We start from the raw sequence: 19,184 nt of genomic DNA, 5'->3' as shown, positions 1-19,184 counted from the left end.
CTACTTAACTCACACATCTTTAAACTGTGGGAGGAAACCGGAGCACCTAGAGGAAACCCACGCAGACACAGAGAGAACGTGCAAACTCCATAGAGGCAATCATCTGAGGCTGAGAATGAACCTGGGTCCCTGGCACTGTGAGACAGCAGTGCCAACCACTGTGCCGCCCACTAAATTTATTTTTGATCTTTTTGACAATGAATACTGTATCCACTTCAGTAGAAGGAAATCTGCCATCCTTACTGGGTCTGGCCTACACGTGACTCCAGACCCACAGCCATGTGGTTGGCACTCAACTGCCCTCTGAAATGGACTAGCAAGTCATTTAGTTCAAGAGCAAGAGGCATGACAATGAATGCTGGCCAGCCAGTGGCACCCATGCCCTATGAATGAATAAATACATTTTTAAAATGGCTTACTCCTGTTCCTATGTTCCTCAACAAGCCCTTTAATAAAAAGATAGGAAAACTGGGTACATAAAACTTTAAAATAGAAAAAACAATTTGAATTTAGATCATGCATTCCACGATATCCCAAAGTGATTTACATCCAAAGATGTGCAGGTAAGGCGCATTAGCCATGGTAAGTGTATTAGGTTATGGGGATGGGGGAAGGGGTAAGCTCCAGAGGGTCAGTGTAGACTCAATGGGCCGAATGGCCTCCTTCTGCATTGTAGGAACTCTACAGAACCATTGAAGTGCTTCTTGAAGTGTAGCCGATGTGGTAACATCGGAAATAGAGGAGCCAAAAATTTGCATAGCAAGCTCCCACAAAGAGCAATGCAATAATGAACAGATTTTTATGAAAAGATGTAGATTCAGGGTGGGGTTGGGGGTGTGGGGAGGGGGCTAAATTAGTGGCCAGGACAGCAGGATGAAATTCCCTAAACCTCCTTGAAATAGTGCCATGGAATTTTCTAAATTGGTCTCAGAGAGATGTGGTCTTGATTTAATGGGCACTGTTCTCCGGCCGTTCACACCAGCAGGATTTTCTGGCCCAGCTGCAGCGAGTGGATATTTGCCTGAACGCCAGATTGTCTCACGTTCACTGGTAGCGGTGGCAGGTGTGAACGGCTGGAGAATTTTGGCCATCGTCTCACCCAAAAGACACCACCTCCGGCAGTGCAGCACACCCCTGGGTACGGCACTGGGGCATCTACACAGGTTTTTAAACTGAACCCACAAAGTTGTGACTCAGGAGCAAAGACCGCTCTGTAGTTTTACCAATACTAAATGTGGGATTCTCCAATTTCATGGCCTTCCCCCACTGACAGACAGAATTTGACGCTAGCCAAAGCTCCCTCCGCAGCAGGGGGACTGGATAATCCCAGCAACGGGGAAGTTCCTGCTGTAAAACACTGATGCTCATTTTGTTGCATTGGTCAAACAAATAAGAATGAAAAATAGAAACCATTTTCATGAGGACAAGAGGTTTGATGAGGTTGTTGCTTTTATGTGTTTGTTCATTATGTTTGGCTCTGGTGTGACGTCATTGTGATAGAACAAAAACAACACTTGGCTCATTACATGCACTGGGAAATAAAGTGTTCATCAAATCATTTTCTTAAGCTCTTTTCATAAAGTATCCAAAACATACACAGCAACTCTAAAAGGCCATTGTAGAATGAGCATTTGAGCTTCAATAACAGTAATTTGGGGCAGCACAGTAGTTAACACTGCTGCCTCACAGCGCCAGGGACCCGGATTCAATTCTCGGCTTGGGTCGCTGTCTGTGCATAGTCTACACATTCTCTGTGTCTGCCTGGGTTTCTTCCAGGTGCTCCAGTGTCCTCCCACAGTCCGAAAGGTGTGCTGATTATGTGCATTGGCCGTGCTAAATTCTCCCTCAGTTTACCCGAATTGGAGCAGAGTGTAGCGACTGGGGAATTTTCACAGTAACTTCATTGCAGTGTGAATGCAAGCCTACTTGTGATTAATAGATAAAGAAAAGAGCACTGCTTCACAGTGCAACAGAAAGCAAAATTGTTCGTTAAACATGTGGAAACCAGGAACAGGAACACGTTGCAATTTTAAGAAAGGAGCTAACTGGCCCTGGTTTAGAAATCTTAGGTGAAAAGCTGCAGCCTTCACTCTGTGCTGCTGTGAAGAAATCTGTGGTCACTTTACTTTCCTGATGATCACGAACATTGAAAGCACCTGGCCGATAAAAGGGATTTTTCACCCAGAAATTGCTTTGTAGGACAGTAAGATGATGAAGCTGGAACCCGATGCATGTCAGTTTGAACAGGCTTCTCTGGGCTGAAAATCTTCTTCTGTGCGAGAAGCAGGAGAAAAGGATGGTCTTTTTCAGCCGATAATTAATGGATTACAGGAGCACCCGTGTTTAAACCAAATGATTTTTAAGAATGTTAGCAGCAGTGAAAAATTAGCAGCCAATCGTCAACCAAATGGTTCTTTAAAACTGCTTAAGTAGGTAATGAGCCATTAAATATTAACTGATCCATTAATCCAGCTGTGGAATGTACAATCTTTGGTGTAAGTTTTGGTCTGAATATCATCTCAGAAAACAGTTGATTTAACAGCAGGGCTGTAAGAACATAAGAAATAGGAGCAGGACTAGGCCATCTAGCCCTTCGAGCCTGCCCCGCCATTCAATAAGATCATGGCTGATCTGAAGTGGATCAGTTCCACTTTCCCGCTTTCTCCCCATAACCCTTAATTCCTGTCTATCAGAAACCTATCTACCCGTGACTTAAATATATTCGGTGAGGTAGCCTCCACCACTTCAATGGGCAGAGACTCACCACCCTTTGAGTGAAGAAGTTCCTCCTCAACTCCAATCTAAACTGCCCCCCCCACCCCCTTATTTTGAGGCTGTGCCCTCTATCCTTTCCTGCTATCCTTTCTAAGTGGGAAGAATCTCTCTACCTCTACCCGATCCATCCCCTTCATTATCTTATATGTCTCTATAAGATCCCCCCTCAGCCTTCTAAACTCCAACGAGTACAGACCCAAACACAAGATTCATGTACCCTGGACTACAGAAGGATGGATGTGGCCTGGTGGCACAATGGTTAGCACTGCTGCCTCGAACATGCCAGGGACCCATGTGCAATTCTGGCCTTGGGTGACTGTGTGGAGTTAGCACATTCTCCCCATGTCTGCGTGGGTTTCCTCCAGGTGTTCCAGTTTCCTCCCACAAAGATGTGCGGGTTAGGTGGATTGGCCATGCTAAATTGCCCCTTTGTGTCCAAAGATGTGTGAGTTAGGTGGATTGGCATATGGTAAGTGTGTGGGGTTACTGGGATAGGGCAAAGGGATGGGCTTTTAGAGCTTTGGTACAGATTCGATGGACTGGGTGGCCTCTTTCTGCACTGTGGGGATTCGCTGGTTCTAACTGGGGAGTTTAAAACACAAAAGATTTGATGTGGTTGGAACACTTGGTAGGAAGATTATATGGGGGAGATCTCAAAACACAGAGCAGACAAAGGAGTAAATAAATCCTGGGAATCTACTGCCATTGTAGAGGAATTCCAGAACACGGGAGCTCAATCCTCAATTCAATAACACAAGAATTTGGAGCAGGAGTCCGCTCCGCCATTTGATAAGATTATAGTTTCAACACCCACTTGTCTGACTGTCCTCTCCCAACCCATAACCTTTGTCTCCCATGTCAGTCAGAAATCTGTCTCCTCAGCTTTGAATATAGTTAATGGCCCACACCCCGCTGCTCGCTTGGGGAAGAGAATTCCAAATGGTTAACAAAGTTAAGTCACCATAGTTCCCGCTGACCATAGCTCTTCCCTTTGAAGGGCAGAGCTGACTGGTGGTGATTTAACCTGAGGATCACCACACCTCAGGAAAGGGCAGGGTTTAGAAGGCGGAGCCTTCATGAGTAACCTCAATCGGTACAGGAATTGAACCCACGCGGTTGAAGTCGCTCTGCGTCGCCGACCAGCCGTCCAGCCCATTGAGCTAAACCCACCACCTTCCGAGAGAAAACACTCATCATCTTGGTTTTAAATGAGAGGCCCACCCTTATTTTTAAGCTGCACTCCCTTGTTCTAGAAACACCCGCTCAGCATTCTCTCGGCAAAGTTAAGCCACTCATGACTGAAATCAAGAAACAATTTGTCACGCAAAGGATAATGGAAATGTGGAATTCCCCCCAAGAAATCTCTGGAAATCTCTGGTGAATCTCTGGAATTCTCTGCCCGTTGAAGTGGTGGAGGCTGCCTCGCTAAATATTTTTAAGAAGCGGGTTGATGGGTTCTTGATAAGAGAGGGGATTAAGGGTTATGGGGAGAGGGCGGGAAAGTGGAACTGAGCTACAACAGATCAGCCATGATCTTATTGAATGGCGGGGCAGGCTCGAAGGGCTGGATGGCCTACTCCTGCTCCTATTTCTTATGTTCTTATGTTCTTAAAGCTTAGCTTCTGGAGTTCAGGTGAAATCTCAGACAGTCATGATTTTAGATGGAACCAAACACGCCTGTGTGAATACTGAAGACCTGGCAGATTTGGATACAAGCATTGGAGATACAAACTAAAGGAAGTATAAGGTCAGCCATGATCAAAGTGGATGGCAGAAGAGACTCAAGTGACTGAATGTCCTACTCCTGCTTGAATGGTCCCATCAAATTGGATGGGTTTTACTGTACTGTCTCCAATAGTCACATGTTATTCTGAGTGCGGTACAGTGGCTAGCACTGCTGCCTCACAGTGCTAGGGGCCCAGGTTCAATTGCGGCCTTGGGTCAGCATCTGTGTGGAGTTTGCACTTTTTCCCCCGTGTCTGCGTGGGTTTCCTTCCACAGTCCAAAGGTAGGCAGATTAAGTGGAAGCTAAATTGCTCTTAGTATCCCAGTACGTGTAGGTTAGATGGGATTAGCCATGGCAAATATGTGGGATTACAGGGAGAGGGCCAGGGTAAGATGCTTTTCAGAGTCAGTGCAGACTTAATAGGCTGAATGCACTGTAGGGGTTCTATGATTTTATTTTATGATGAATAGAGGTGGGAATTGCTTCAAGTCAGAACAGCACTTAGCACAAATTCCAGCACTACTTGAGATTTAGTACCCTCTCCCTTTGAGTTTACAGTCCAGATTCTACTTGCTAGCCTTACTGCTGTTACACTCTTTCCTGGTGCCATCAGTGATCGATTGCCAGATCCTCCAACTCCCCCGCCCCCATAGATTAAAACCATTTAGCTTATATTATTATCCTTGCTTCATCTCATCACTTGGCACTTGTCCATACTAAGTGAAATTGAGCACTTTTTGATTGGGATCCACCCATCTGTTTTAGTACTCGCGCAACCTGCTTCCTGCAGGTCGCTATCCCTTCCAGTTTGGTTCCAGCGAAAAGTCTGAGACTTTTCATTCCCTCCACCATTTCAAAGTGAATTAATATTGCAAACAGTAACAGCCCCGGGACAGATTCCCCAAGGCATCCTATGAGATACCTCCTTACAGATCCATCCATGTACACCACACTCTCTGCCTCTTCTATTTCAGTCAGCTTATAATAAATATTTTCAAAATAATGTGGTTATCGCAAAATAGGTGAATCTTTCCTTACACTCAGAATAATTGATTTAAGGAATAAATTTAAGGGGTTTATATATTACTCATTCTGATAAAGGGCTAGGGGAGTGGAGTTAGGATGAGATGGAGATCAGCTACGATTGTATAGAATGGCGGAGCGGACTCAAAGGGCTGAATTGCTTACTTGCTCCGAACTCCTGTGATCCTATTTAACTATTCACACCCGTAACTGGAGCTGTTTGAACTCATATTGAAGCCTTGTTTTGTGCCATAAAGTCACCATGGCCTAAGAAATGTAGTTTAATATTAAGAACATAAGAAATAGGAGCAGGAATAGGCCATCTAGCCCTTCGAGCCTGCCCCGCCATTCAATAAGATCATGGCTGATCTGAAGTGGATCAGTTCCACTTTCCTGCTTTCTCCCCATAACCCTTAATCCCTTTGCCTATCAAAAACCTATCAACCTGCGTCTTAAATATATTTAGCAAGGCAGCCTCCACCACTTCAACGGGCAGAGAATTCCAGAGATTCACCACCCTTTGAGTGAAGAAGTTCCTCCTCAACTCTGTTCTAAACTGCACCCCCCTTATCCTGAGGCTGTGCCCTCTAGTCCTACTGTCCTTTCTGAGCGGGAAGAGCCTCTCCACCTCTATCCTATCCATCCCAACATCATCTTGTGCGTCTCAATGAGATCTCCCCTCATCCTTCTAAACTCCAACGAGTACAAGCCCAGTTTATTCAGCCTGTCCTCATAGTTCAACTCCCTCAACTCCGGTATCAGCCTAGTGAACCTCCTCTGCACTCCCTCCAAGGCCAAAATATCCTTGCGTAAGTGCGGCGACCAAAACTGCACACAGTACTCCAGCTGAGGCCTCACCAGTGCCCTGTACAGTTGCAGCAAGACCTCCCTAGTTTTATATTCACATTACATAACAGATATTGTTGTTCTTACATTTCAGTGCAAATTGTTTAATAAATAAAAATCATAGAATTTCCATGCAGTTTCACACGTCACCCATTGCAGAAGAAGAGAATGTATTGTGAAGGGAATAGAGGGTGAAAAGGATGATGGGACTGTGAAAATTAAGGGGGAGAGGAGTGAGAGAGAAAATATGAGATGGAAAGAGACAAAAAGAGAGAAAAGAGAGCACATGAAAGAGAGCGAATAAGAGAGAAAGCAAGAGATTGGGGTCCTGAGTCTTAGAATGAGGACCTGCTGCCCATTTCAAATGGCTCCTAAATCATTGCAACTCAGTAAAAATCCAGCCCAATGGTAGGTAGTCTGTCAAAATGGGCCAGTCACCTAACCACCAGTCCAGTACTCACAAACCTAAGGAAGCAGGTTTGTGGAAAGCAAAATAAAGAACAAAAGGGCATCAGGAAATTGAGCCGAAGAGGACTGGTGGTTAGGTGACAGGCCCACTTGAGTATTCACAGCATTGTGATGACTTGGGAACCCTTCCAAAATGACTCTGGGTCCTGATTCCTGAGGTTCCCAACCAGATTCTTGGGCTGTCTGATTTTCAGGAATGCTTTTAAAGGGTCCTGGCTGGTTCCCATCAAAAGACCATACTCGAAATCGGTGCCAATGTGTAATGTGTAGGAAAGTTTCAAAGAATCATTCATTGATCAAAAAAGTCATTTTGCTCGCTACAAGGCAGTAAAAGTTTCAATCATCCGAGTCCTCAAAGTATCCAGAACAGAAACCACAAACCATTGAAATCACTTAGCTTGTCTAAGTAAAGATAGTGAAATTAACTGTAGAGATCAGATAGCCAGACCTGTCAATCAAGAAACGATATCTCTGGGGGAAGCTGTTTCAACAAGACTAATGGGTTGCTGGCCTTTCATCCAAGCTTAAAGAATGAGTGGAAAGTAATGCACAAACAAATTACTTTTTTAAATGCTTTCTTTTAATATAAAAACCTACTGTCACTATAGGATTCATTGGTTTTGTACATTTTACAGTGGGTCAATGGCTTGACTTAAGGAGTATGAGGGAGAGAGGGAGGGTTGGGGGGTAATGGAGCATAGCATGGAACTGGTGGCTTGAGGGATAATGGGAGTGGATGGAGTGTGTCATAGTTTGGCATGGGTTCAAGAGGGACCATGGGAGGGTTGGCACTGCGTTCAAGAGAGGCAATGAACAGTGCATGAGGGTGAGGTTTGAAGGGTCTTTGTGATGAAATCCCACAGTACCAAGGCAGGCTTTTTAAACAGCCCACCTCCATGCCTTATAGTCCCTACAGTCCCTGAAACCCAACCCTCCTCCGCCCTCTGCTCACAACCCCACCCGCACACCCACACCCACACACACCCACACACACTCCCACCACACACACCCACACACACACCCACACCCACACAGTTGGCACTTTCTCCTGAGGCAAATGGGCTGATCCGGGAATTTTCCCGACTCCCCCTGCCTGCCTGCCTTCAGAGTGAAAATCCAGGCCATTATATTTGAAAGTAACATCCAGAATTGGAACAGTACGCAAAGCAACTATCAAATGGGACTCAGTTTGTTTTTATAAATTACATGAAACGTCCCTACTTCTGTTACCAACACAGTTTTCAATGACTGTACTTTCAGGCAGGAGCCCACGTGGAGGTGCCTGAGATGCCGCTGCTGACGTGTGCGCCATGGTAACACTTTGTGGTACCTTTACCAAGTTTGGGCAGATCTTTGGTGCTTTATTCCACTCACCATGGTTGTGAACACAGAATCCGCCTTCTCTTCATGTGCTTGCCTGAAACCGGCCACTTTGCACACCAGGTTGCTGTTGACCAAGATCTTGTGGGCTGCCAGGGTTTTGTGTATGTAACCCATCTCGGAGAGGTACTTCATCCCAGATGCTATTCCGCACAACATCCCAATCAGCTGAATAACTGTGAACTGGCCCTCGTGCTTCTGCAGAAACACCAATCATTTCAAAACATTATTTAAGTGGATACAGCCATTAGTAGAGCAGAAACAAGGCAGGAGATTGCAGTCACCATTTACATTCCATTCTTCCCCCACACCCCAACAAGATTGATCTTGGCCTGAATCATGACCTTTATGATGTGAAAGAACAAAATCAAAGTATAGAATCTCTTCCGGCAACCAAGATTTGGTCTCATCTCCAATTGATTTCATTCATTTGAAGATATATTGAGTAACCAGATATTTTGAATGTTTAAATTTAGACTGTCTGCATTGTGTAGAGAATTTGTGATGTGAAAACAAACAAGGGTTTAAAGAAAGACTGAGCTGTTGCTTAGCAATCAGAGGCCAACTTTAGTTTAGGAGGGCTTTAAGTAAATGGAAGTACTTTACAATATAGTTTCACGGTTTGATTGGGCTGATTTGATGACGTACAGGAGTAAACGAGGGCGAGAGGAACAGTGAGAACTGACAGACAAAGAGCACAACACAGAGAGAATGAACCACACTTTGGTATGTGAAATTCAGGACAGTACTTGGAGTGGGAGTGCAGTTTGCTCTATTCCAGAGGAAAAATTGGGAATGCTGAGAGTTCAGGTGTGGACCCACCTTTCTAGTGTGCCTTGGCCAATTGCCACCAGCATCATCTAGAAAACACCATGTGACTGAATGGTCTCTGGGGTTTTTCCAAACATCCAGAATGATGTCACCAGAAACTCTGGGGGAAATGCTATTCAGCCTAAGAACTCTTTTTAAAGTTTTATCACAAGTAGGCTTACATTAACACTGCAATGAAATTACTGTGAAAATCCCCTCGTCGCCACCTCGGGAACACTGAGCGAAAATTTTTAGTATGGCCAATGAACCTAACTAGTACGGATTGTGGGCAGAAACTGGAGCACTCGGAGGAAACCCACGCAGACACGGGGAGAATGTACAGACTCCACACCAAGCCGGGAATCGAACCGGGTCCCTGGCACTGTGTGGCAACAGCCCTAACCACTGTGCCACCATGCCGTCCTCAAGATTAACAAGCGCCTCCTCTTGGAGGATGGTCTACTCGTCTAGGTCAGACTTCTGATCGAATGATCCCTCAGATTATCGGGGGATTTGTTAATCCATTTCTTGAGCATTTCAGGGAAGGCTGAAACCACTCCTTGGGACACTGCTGTTCATAACTTAACCCTCAAGTTATATACAACCAATTGGCTTTCGCTAATGGAGTGGGGTGACTGTGGTCCTTTGCTGACTAGAGCTAATCTTTCACAAACTAGTCTGACAGTTGATGCCTTTCGAGTAACGTGAGTTGGCAAAGCTTTCAAATCCTGCTGCTTTCCAAAGAGGACTCACATTCTAGATTGTCACTACCCTGCCTAAGGATCACAAACATTTGGATAATGGCAGTAATGTCAAAGCTTCTCCTGTTATTTACTGTTTTTAACATCGAGGTTTATGAGGCAAGAAGCTATCCCAGCATCTTTAGCAGTGGTGCAACCTGTATAAAGATGTAGTCTTCATAAAGAGACTTTACTATCTCTATAAACACTGGAATATAGAGTCTTACATCCATGTAGCGTGTTATCACATCTATCAGGACACTCTGAGGCATTGCACATAAAAATAGATTCGTTCTAACCAGCTCTAGGGAAAAGTAGCAGTTATTTTTAACACACACCAAGATTGACAAGAAACCTTGCCTCCAGGTTTCCTTCCAAGCCACGCAGCTCCCAATCTTGGATGAGATTCTCCGGCCTCTCAGCTGTGTGTTTCCTGCTAGCAGGAGGTGGCGCCTTGTTTGCTAGTGGCGGGATTTTCTGGAATTCCCACTGATGTCACCCCACGGGCAGCACTGCACAGCCGGCAGGACCGGAGAATCCCACTGGTGTGAGCAATTGAATTTGTGGGATTGGGGAGGTTAACATTATGTGGGCATTGCTGGGCGTAGCGAACATTATTTGGGCAGCAGTGACCATTTCTGTGGATTATCGAATGCTTTGATAATCCAGCTGATTTAGTTAATGTTTGGCTGGTTTTATACCGTGAGTGAACATCATGAAGTAAAAACCAGGGTAAATTGAGCTCAAAAGGACCAAATCTCTATAGTTCAGACCATGTGGTCCCACTGTGGCTGGAATGAGATAGCAATCTGGGCTGGGTAAAACCAGCAATCAAAGCTTTACCACGGAGGTGTGTATGTCAGGACCCCCTCAAGGTCCCAAGGTGCATCAGCAATGGCACTTGTTGGAGGCACCACTCCCGCCCCCCCACCTCCCCCATATCAGAAGATTTCGTCCAAAACATCATGTAAGAAATGGAATTCTTCTTTCTGCTTTTCCCTTCACCCTAGACCAGGGATCTCCAAACTACAGCCCACGGGCCACATCCGGCCCACAGCAGGCTACATCTGGCCCGCAGCCAGTGGGACGGGACGGGATTCCCGCTGCCAAAAACATTCCTGCGTCCGGAACCCCGCTGCTGACTCAGGACCCGGACACGGGGACAGAAGGCACAGGCCGGACATTTGCTGCCACCCTGTGCGGTGTCTGATGGACCCATAGGAATCCCCACCCTCTTTACTGGCCTATTGTCCAATCAGAAAATCCCGCCCTGTGACTGACAGTTCATTAAACGAATCAGCAATTGTGACATCCGTTATCCAATTGCCGCTCTGCATTGACTGAGTGACAGCTAATTTATCCAATCCGTAAGCTCCATCCGTCTGATATGAGCGAGAACAATGACAGCAGCAACTCAGACCAATCGTAGAGCGATGTGCTCAACGCAACACCCACATTGTGATTGACATCTGCTGCAGCCAATTGCCGTGTGCTGCTGTAACGCAGTCACCAATCACAATGAATTTCAAATTATTTGGCACTTTTTTTTAGAAAAATAACTTTTATGTTAAAGTAACCCCCTAACTTTAGAACCATTTTTTTCCTTTAGCCCTCAAAAATGTGTAAAATGTACGATGTGGCCCCTCGTACTGAGAAGTTTGGAGACCGCTGCCCAGTAAGCATTTAAGGATACCTCACTGAATGTTTTTAAGGCAAGGATAGGAGACGTTTTGAACAGTGAATGAATTAAGGGTTACAGTGAGCGGGCAGGTAATTGGAGCTGAGTCCACGAAAAGATCAGTCATGATCTTATTGAATGGCGGAGCAGGGTCAAGGGGCTAGATGGCCTACTCCTGCTCCTAGTTCTTATTGTTCTTAGGGAGTCCATATCCACCTGGTCTTTCTTCAGGTAAACGACCAACTTGAAGGGTGTGAAGGATTGCATTGTATCTCATTGACGTGTGGTGCTATGGGTTGCTGTTTGGTACAAAGGCAATTTGTCTTAGCAGCTATTTGGCTCAAAAATGCCAAATAAATCTGATGCCTTACCCTCAAGAAGGAGTCCAATACTGCATTTCCCATGTATTCGACTACAATCATCATGGGTTTACCTGCAAATGGAAAAATCACAAAGTTAATGATCTGTAACAATACAAAACACACAGTGAAAAATTGTAGACACTGGACAAAAGCATTTTCCATTTACAAACTGCAGGGCTTTGCTGACAGTCAAATGCATCATTGCAATGAGTTTGCAGCCACAGCAGAAACAAGAAAAAAGTAAAAATTAAATAATTTTGAAAAATTAGCGACACCTAATATTTTGTGCATTTGGGTGATAATCCATCTTAGAGCACATCGTAAATCTTGCAGTTTGTACACAAGCAGCATGATGAGTGAAATAAGGCTTGGGATGTTGGGCATCCCTTAGATATCGGTTTAACATCACAGAATTCAACATTTTTGGAAAGAGATTTATCGGTAGATGATGCAACAATGAAAAGGAGAAATTGTGTGTTAATTGCGAATTTTAAGGCAATGGTCAGGATTCTCCTAACTTCTTCGCCCTGCTACCACTGCCAACACAAACACAGAATTTGGCAAAATACTGCAGATGCTGTAATCTGCAATGGTGAAACTGCATGGTGGCCCAGTGATGGGTGGCACAGTGTCACAGCGATTAGCATTGTTGCTTCACAGCGCCAAGGACCCGATTCTGATTCCTGGTTTGGGTCACTGTCTGTGTGAACTTGCAAGTTCTCCCAGTGTCTGTATGGGTTTCATCTGGATGCTCTGGTTTCCTCCCACAGTCCAAAGGTGGATTGGCCATGATACATTGTCCATTAGTGATAGGGGGAATAAGCCGGGTAAAAATGTGGTGTTAAGGGGATAGGCACTGGATGCTATCGTTATTCAGCCTCTTTCTGTACCATAGGATTCTATGATTCTTAGAACAGGAGATGCTGGAGAAACTCAGTAGGACTGACTGTGGAGAGAGAATAGAGCCAACATTTGGAGTCAGGATAACTCTTCGTCAGATACATTCTTCATGTGCACGCTAGTTAAACGTCACATAATTCTATACACTTCAATTAAATCTCCCCTCAGCCTCCAATGTTCAATGAAAATAACCAACCTTTCTTCGTCAACCTCCAATCAGGCAACAACTTGAAGATTTGCTTCCTAACCTCCCCAGTGTGATCCCGTAATGTGGCAAAATGATTTTTTTAATTCACTGGATGTGGGCATTGCTGGCTGGACATTTTTTGCCTGTCCCTAATTGCCCTTGAACTGAGAGGGCATTACAGTGGATCTGGAGTCATATGTAGGCCAGACCATGCAATGGGTACAGATTTACTTTCCTAAAGGACATTAGTTAACCAGACAAGGTTTTTTTTTGTGACAGTTAACAGGGTCTTCATTAGACTTTTAATTCTAGATTTTTATTGAATTCAAATTTCACCATTGGTCGTGGTGAGATTCGAACCAGGATCCCCAGAGCATTACGTTGGGTCTCTGGATTATTTGCCCAGTGACAATACCACTACGCCATTGACTCCCCTTAAGGCTCTGTGAAGGAATGCACAGAAAGGCAATGCGCAGGAGATAGAACCATTAGAACCCCTACAGTGCAGAATGAGACATTTGGCTCATCGGGTCTGCACCAACTCTCCCGAGAAAGCAGCACACCCAGGAGAGACAGCAACAGTCCAGCTAACATGAAGAAGCCTCACCGTTTGATCTGACACTCACCGCCACCAGCCAAAATATTGGCCCTGCATGTAGCTTAAAGGCAAGCAGCAGGTTGAGATTTGCGTGTGTTGAATCTTCTGGGAATAAGTGAGCTGCTGCCAGGCCGGGGGAAAGGACATTAACTGCACCAGCTCCCCCCAACCCAGAGGGCAAAGGCACAGATCAGTTCTGCTGCAGCAGATTCAGATGAGAACCTGAACGGAGTGGGATGCAAGAAAATTCTGTCAAGGAAGCCAAATGAGATTCTGGGCAAGTTTTCACCCTCCTGTCACTGCCAAGGAGAATTGGCAGTGCCACTCCAACTTGGTAGAGGGCATCACACTTACTCATCCTCTCCGCAGCCTCTGCTCCATCTCCATTATGCTGCTGATCCAGAGGCACTGACACTGCTCCTCCCACAAGTCCTGTGGAAAACTCACCAAACCCTGTTCCCTCCCTGTGGAGTTGCAGCAACACTCCCAAAGGCAATAAATGCTGGCCTAGTCAGCCAGCAACACTCTCAGGGCAATTAAACATGGGCAATGAATGTTGGCCTAGCCATCGACACCCATTTCACTTGAATTAATAAAAACAAAATCCCTGTCAAAGCCAGAAACTCATCCCAAAACCTCCCAAAAAACTCCACATACTTCAGAAATTTTGCAACAACAGACAATAAATGACCTGAGTTGCAATTTGGATGTCTAAGCCTTTAAGTAAAGCTAGCCCCAGTTGTAGGCAACATGATCTTTAGTCAGTGAAAAGCAAATACAATGATTGTACTTGCCTGGCGCAAGTTTGCAAGGAGAGCCATGGATCAGCTGTAGGGCTGACTGGCATCTTGGGGGTACTTTCTGGTTTCTGGCATACACAGGGCACTGGGCTCAAGCAAACCTCTCAGTATGGGATGCTAGACAGACCACACTAGGAGGAGCCGGATGTACTGTGCAGCCCACTCAAAAGGCCTCCGGCTTCTGTTCTGTCGTGCCATTTCCAGGGGCACAACGGATCTGAATTTCACGCCTCTGGTGCCTTCAGCCTTGCCAATGTTGAGCTGCAGAAAATCCCACCTCATCCATGCAACTGATCATTAATGTTCCTCCTGACTAAGTGTCACCATAGAAACAGTACAGACACAATCCCATTGAACTTCAGTCATTCCAATCTAACCACAATGAGACGTTCCAAAGAATTAATCTGATTTGTACATAATTTACCCACCGTTGAAAAACACACGTTGTAGAATTATTAGAAAATAACTTTAAGTGATTCAACTTCAAGCTTAGATATTTTAAATTCTGTCCATTTCCTTATATCATGCATGTTTCATTTTAAAATTGCAAGTCCAAAGATGAACAGGTTAGGTTGATTGACCGTGCTAAATTGACCCTACTGTAAGGGGGATTAGCAGGTTAAATATGTGGAGTGGGGCCTGAGTGGGATTGTGATCAGTGTGGACTCGATGATGGGCTGAATGAGCTCTTTGTGCACTGTGGGGATTCTATGCTTTTTTTAATCCTTTCATGGGATGCAGGTGTTACCAGCAAGACCAACATTTGTTGCCCATCCCTAATTACCCTTGAACTGAGTGGCTTCTGAAGCCATTTCAGAGGGCAATTAAGAGTCAAAAACATTGCTGTGGTTCTGGAGCCCCATGTAGACCAAAGCAGGTAAAATTTCCTTCTCAAAAAGACATTAGTGAATCAGATGGGTTTTTAATGATGATTGTTTCATAATGACTGCTACTGAGACAGTGGCGTGGTGGTTAGTACAGTTGCCTCTTAGCTCAAGGGACCTGGGTTCAATTCTCGGCTCAAGTCACTGTCTGTGTGAAGACTGCATGTTCTCCCCATGTCTACATGGGGTTCCTCTGGGTGCTCCGGTTTCCTCCCACAGTGCAAAGATGTGTGGGTTAGCTGCATTAGCCATGCTAAATTGCCCCTTAATGTCCCAGGATACGTAGGTTAGAGGGATTAGCAGAGTAAATACGTGGGGTTATGGGTTATGAGCCTGGGTGGGATTGTGGTCAGTGCAGACTCGATGGGCTGAATGGCCTCCTTCTGCACTGTAGGGATTCTATGATTTCAATGGCTAGTTTTCAGTTCCAGGTGTATGAATTCAAATCAAGTTCCATCAGTTACCATCCCAGGATTTGAACCCATGTCCCCAGAGCATCAGACTGAGCATTAGTTGAGTGAAATTGCCACAATGTCCCCCTTGAATTGCTATGTTGTATGTATTATACAATTATAATTGATACGCAATGGCAGAGATGTTCGAAGTAACAGGCATCGTCCCACTGAAATACTTACCTCTAGTGATAACTCCTTCGAGCCGGATGATGTTCGAGTGATCAAACTGCCCCATTATACTTGCTTCTGTCAGGAAGGTGCGCTTCTGTTTTTCTGAACAGCCAACTTTCAGAGTTTTGATGGCCACAGGAAGCTCTCTCTTACTTGGCAGCTTAAGACAGCCTCTGCAAACTTCCCCAAACTCCCCTGCAGGAGACAACAAACTTCATCAAGGCTCCTTCCACTATATGGTTTATGTAAGATGAGGCGGGGCGGGAGGTCATTGCTGTGTCTTGGAGCAGGGTGCAGGATGTGGCTTTGCGGGTACTTGAGATGTGAGGATTGCCATTATGGGTGGCAGCACGGTGGCACAGTGGTTAGCACTGCTGCCTCACTGTGCCAAAGACCCAGGTTCAATTCCAGCCTTGGGTGACTCTCTGTGTGGAGTCTGCATGTTCGATATGTGGGTTTACTCTGGGTGCTCCTGTTTCCTCCCTCAGTCCAAAGATATGCAGGTGAGATGGACTGGTCATGCAAAATTGCCCCTTAGTGTCTCAAGATGTGCAGGTTAACAGGATTAGCCATGGTAGCTTGCCCCTTAGTGTCCCAAGATATGTTAGTTAGTAGGGTGTAGATGCATATATATATATATATATATACACACATGGGGTTACAGGGATTGGGGCTGGGTAAGATACTCCTTCTGAGAGTCGGTGCACACGCGATGGGCCGAATAACCTCCTTCTGCACTGTGGGGAATCTATGATTGTACATGTGATAGGAATAAGCTTTCACAAGCTGATGGGTGATATGAATTCACACTCACTGGGCTGAATGGATATACTGCAACTATTGAATAAAAAACAATTTTGCAAACACTGACTTTGCAAATGTATTCTGTTAGGAAACCCCTCTTCTTCTTTACATCTTCCTGCCCCAAGGCCAGCCAAAAAGCTGAACGAGTGACATGCTCCTAGAGAGCTGTCACTCTGAACATGTTGCACTGGCGACCTATGTGACAAATCACTACCTGTTCTTCCCTACAGAGCAGCTGATCTGAGCTGCTTTATGATGCATCTAGCTCTCACTCAAACTGTTTCCAGTGTCAGTGTCTCGAGTCTGATTTTAGATACACTTCCAATGACCTCTTTCTCGATGTGGAAAATGTAATAAAACCGTCAATACCTCCTCCAATAACTCTCTCAATTTTGATACAGGAAAGGTCCAATTCTTTGGCAAAAAGTTGCACTGCTTGGATGGGGTCTTCACAAGTTTCTGGATCAATGTAGGTTCTTCGACTTGGAATCTTAACTGCAATAAAAAGTACAGCCTAGGTTCATACAGAAGTAAAGACAGGAGTTAAACATCAGCAGGTTATGTAATACATTGGTGCAGGGTTCAGCACTCAGCCAACATTGACTAGTATTGCTCTGTACAAAACATGATTAGATGCACTGAAGATGCAGTGAACTGGTCTCTTCAGGCAGCCACTTCAGTACAGTACTGAGATGTCTCAGAGATGTAGTGATTGCATCCTATAAATGTAATTTAGTCCCTAATGAACACACACACACCATTACACCCTTCTGCATTTCTACTCCTTACAAGGTCCATACCAAGGTTAGCGCTGCTGCCTCACAGCGCCAGGGACTAGGGTTCAATTCCCGACTTGGGTCACCTCTGTGTGGACTTTGCATATTCTCCCCGTGTCTGCATGGGTTTCCTCCCACAGTCTGAAAGACTGGTTAGGTGCATTGGCCATGCAAAATTTTCCCTCAGTGTATGTGAACAGGTGCCAGAGTGTGGCGACTAGGGGATTTTCACAGTAACTTCATTGCAGTGTTAATGTAACACTAACTCGTGACACTAATAAACAAACATTAAAAAAAAATTAAACCATCTCTCAGTTCTTTGACAAACTGAAGTCCATTCTGCATATTTCAAATCGCAGGAGGAAGTATTTCTTGTGCAGCTGTCTTCATTCTCACCTCACTGCTGGTGGACAAAAGCTCTTTTGTCCAAATTTGGAATGAGGCTGTAATGAGGTCAGGGTCCTGACGGAACACAAATTGAACATGAGTGAGCAGGTTATTGCTAAATAAGTGCTGCTTGGATTGCATTATCGATGACCCCCTTCCTTTGCTTTACTGATGATCGAAAGTAGACTGATGGACAGTAAAGGATCGATTTGGATTTATCATGTTCCTTGCACACTAGACATATACCTGGGTAATTATCCACATTGCCGGGTACATGCCAGTGTTGCAGCTGCACTGGAACAGCTTGGCTAGGGGTGCAGCAAGTTTTGGAGCACAAGTCTTCAGTGGCATTGCTGGAATGTAGTTAGGGCTCATAGCCTTTGCAGTACCCAGCACCTTCAGCTGTTTCTTGGTATCATGTGGCATGACCTGAACTGGCTGAAGACCGTGATGCTCGAGACCTCAGGAGGTGGTTTCAATGTCAAATTTTTCAATGCTCCTGTGAAGTACCTCAAAATGTTTTATGATATAAGTTGTTGAAGAGGAATGGAGGAAGGGTGAGATTGGTACCAGGGCCAGTTATGGGTTTAAATAACTATCATCTACATTGCTCTTGATAAAGTTGATATCCCAGAAGTGTATTTATTTGAAGTTCAGCCAATTTTCTGTCGCCCATGCGCAATGAATCACAATTTATTAAAAATCATATATTAAAAACAATGTTTGTAGTTCAGTCAATAACACTAATAGCCACAACAGCTGAACATTGCAAAATAAAATGATTAAAATCTCCCAATATTTTTCAACCGACATTTTTATCCCCTTCAGTCTATTGCTTCAAAACAAACAATGGAATCTTGCGGAGACAACGGGGGACTGAGCTGCCACCAGAATCAACTCTTCATGGGAAGGTCTATCGCATTTTGTTGCAATCAGGCATTTAACGGGGTGGGGATAGGCCTTCACTGGGATCAAGGACCCAGAGGTGGAAGCCCCCCTCACCAACAGGCACCAACCAGAGGCCGGCATCTGTAATGGATTGCACTGCCTCTGGGAGATGCTGGCTACATTTGGTATTGCACCCACCCGAGGCCTCAGATTGTTTCTGGATCTCAGGCCAGACATGAGTAATGGCAGAAGGGGGTGGCGTGCTGGGGTCACGAGGGGGAAAAGTCAGCAAAAAAGACAGGATGTTGGCTGTTCAGTGCCGAGTTTTTGATCAGCAAGTGGATGAAGAACCCATGCCGCAGCCACAACCTAGAACCACCGCCACCACCCCCCACCCCCCCAGACCCTCATCCACCCTACCACTTCCCCCGAGGGACAAACCAGTAAGCCCAGTACCATGGAATACTGGAGTGCCATGGGTTTTGTCCACCCACAATAGCTGGTACCAGAGCCCTGAAACGCAAAG

General features: G+C 45.2%; 1 protein-coding gene across 1 annotated transcript in view; it reads right to left on the bottom strand.

The window, feature by feature from the left end:
• The window catches only part of epha10 (EPH receptor A10), a 548,838-nt gene that overhangs the window by 16,678 nt on the left and 512,976 nt on the right, over positions 1-19,184 (bottom strand). Inside the window, exons 10-13 of the mRNA XM_080211320.1 lie at positions 16,977-17,102; positions 15,813-15,998; positions 11,818-11,879; positions 8,213-8,416 (exon numbers count right to left, since the gene is read on the bottom strand). Coding sequence (XP_080067446.1) covers positions 8,213-8,416; positions 11,818-11,879; positions 15,813-15,998; positions 16,977-17,102 — 578 coding nt within the window. The remainder of the gene's footprint in view (positions 1-8,212; positions 8,417-11,817; positions 11,880-15,812; positions 15,999-16,976; positions 17,103-19,184) is intronic.

This window comes from Carcharhinus amblyrhynchos, chromosome 24 (assembly GCF_965287045.1).
Source record: "Carcharhinus amblyrhynchos chromosome 24, sCarAmb.v2.hapA, whole genome shotgun sequence".
NCBI lineage: Eukaryota > Metazoa > Chordata > Chondrichthyes > Carcharhiniformes > Carcharhinidae > Carcharhinus > Carcharhinus amblyrhynchos.
This window is presented reverse-complemented; position numbering and strand designations above follow the sequence as displayed.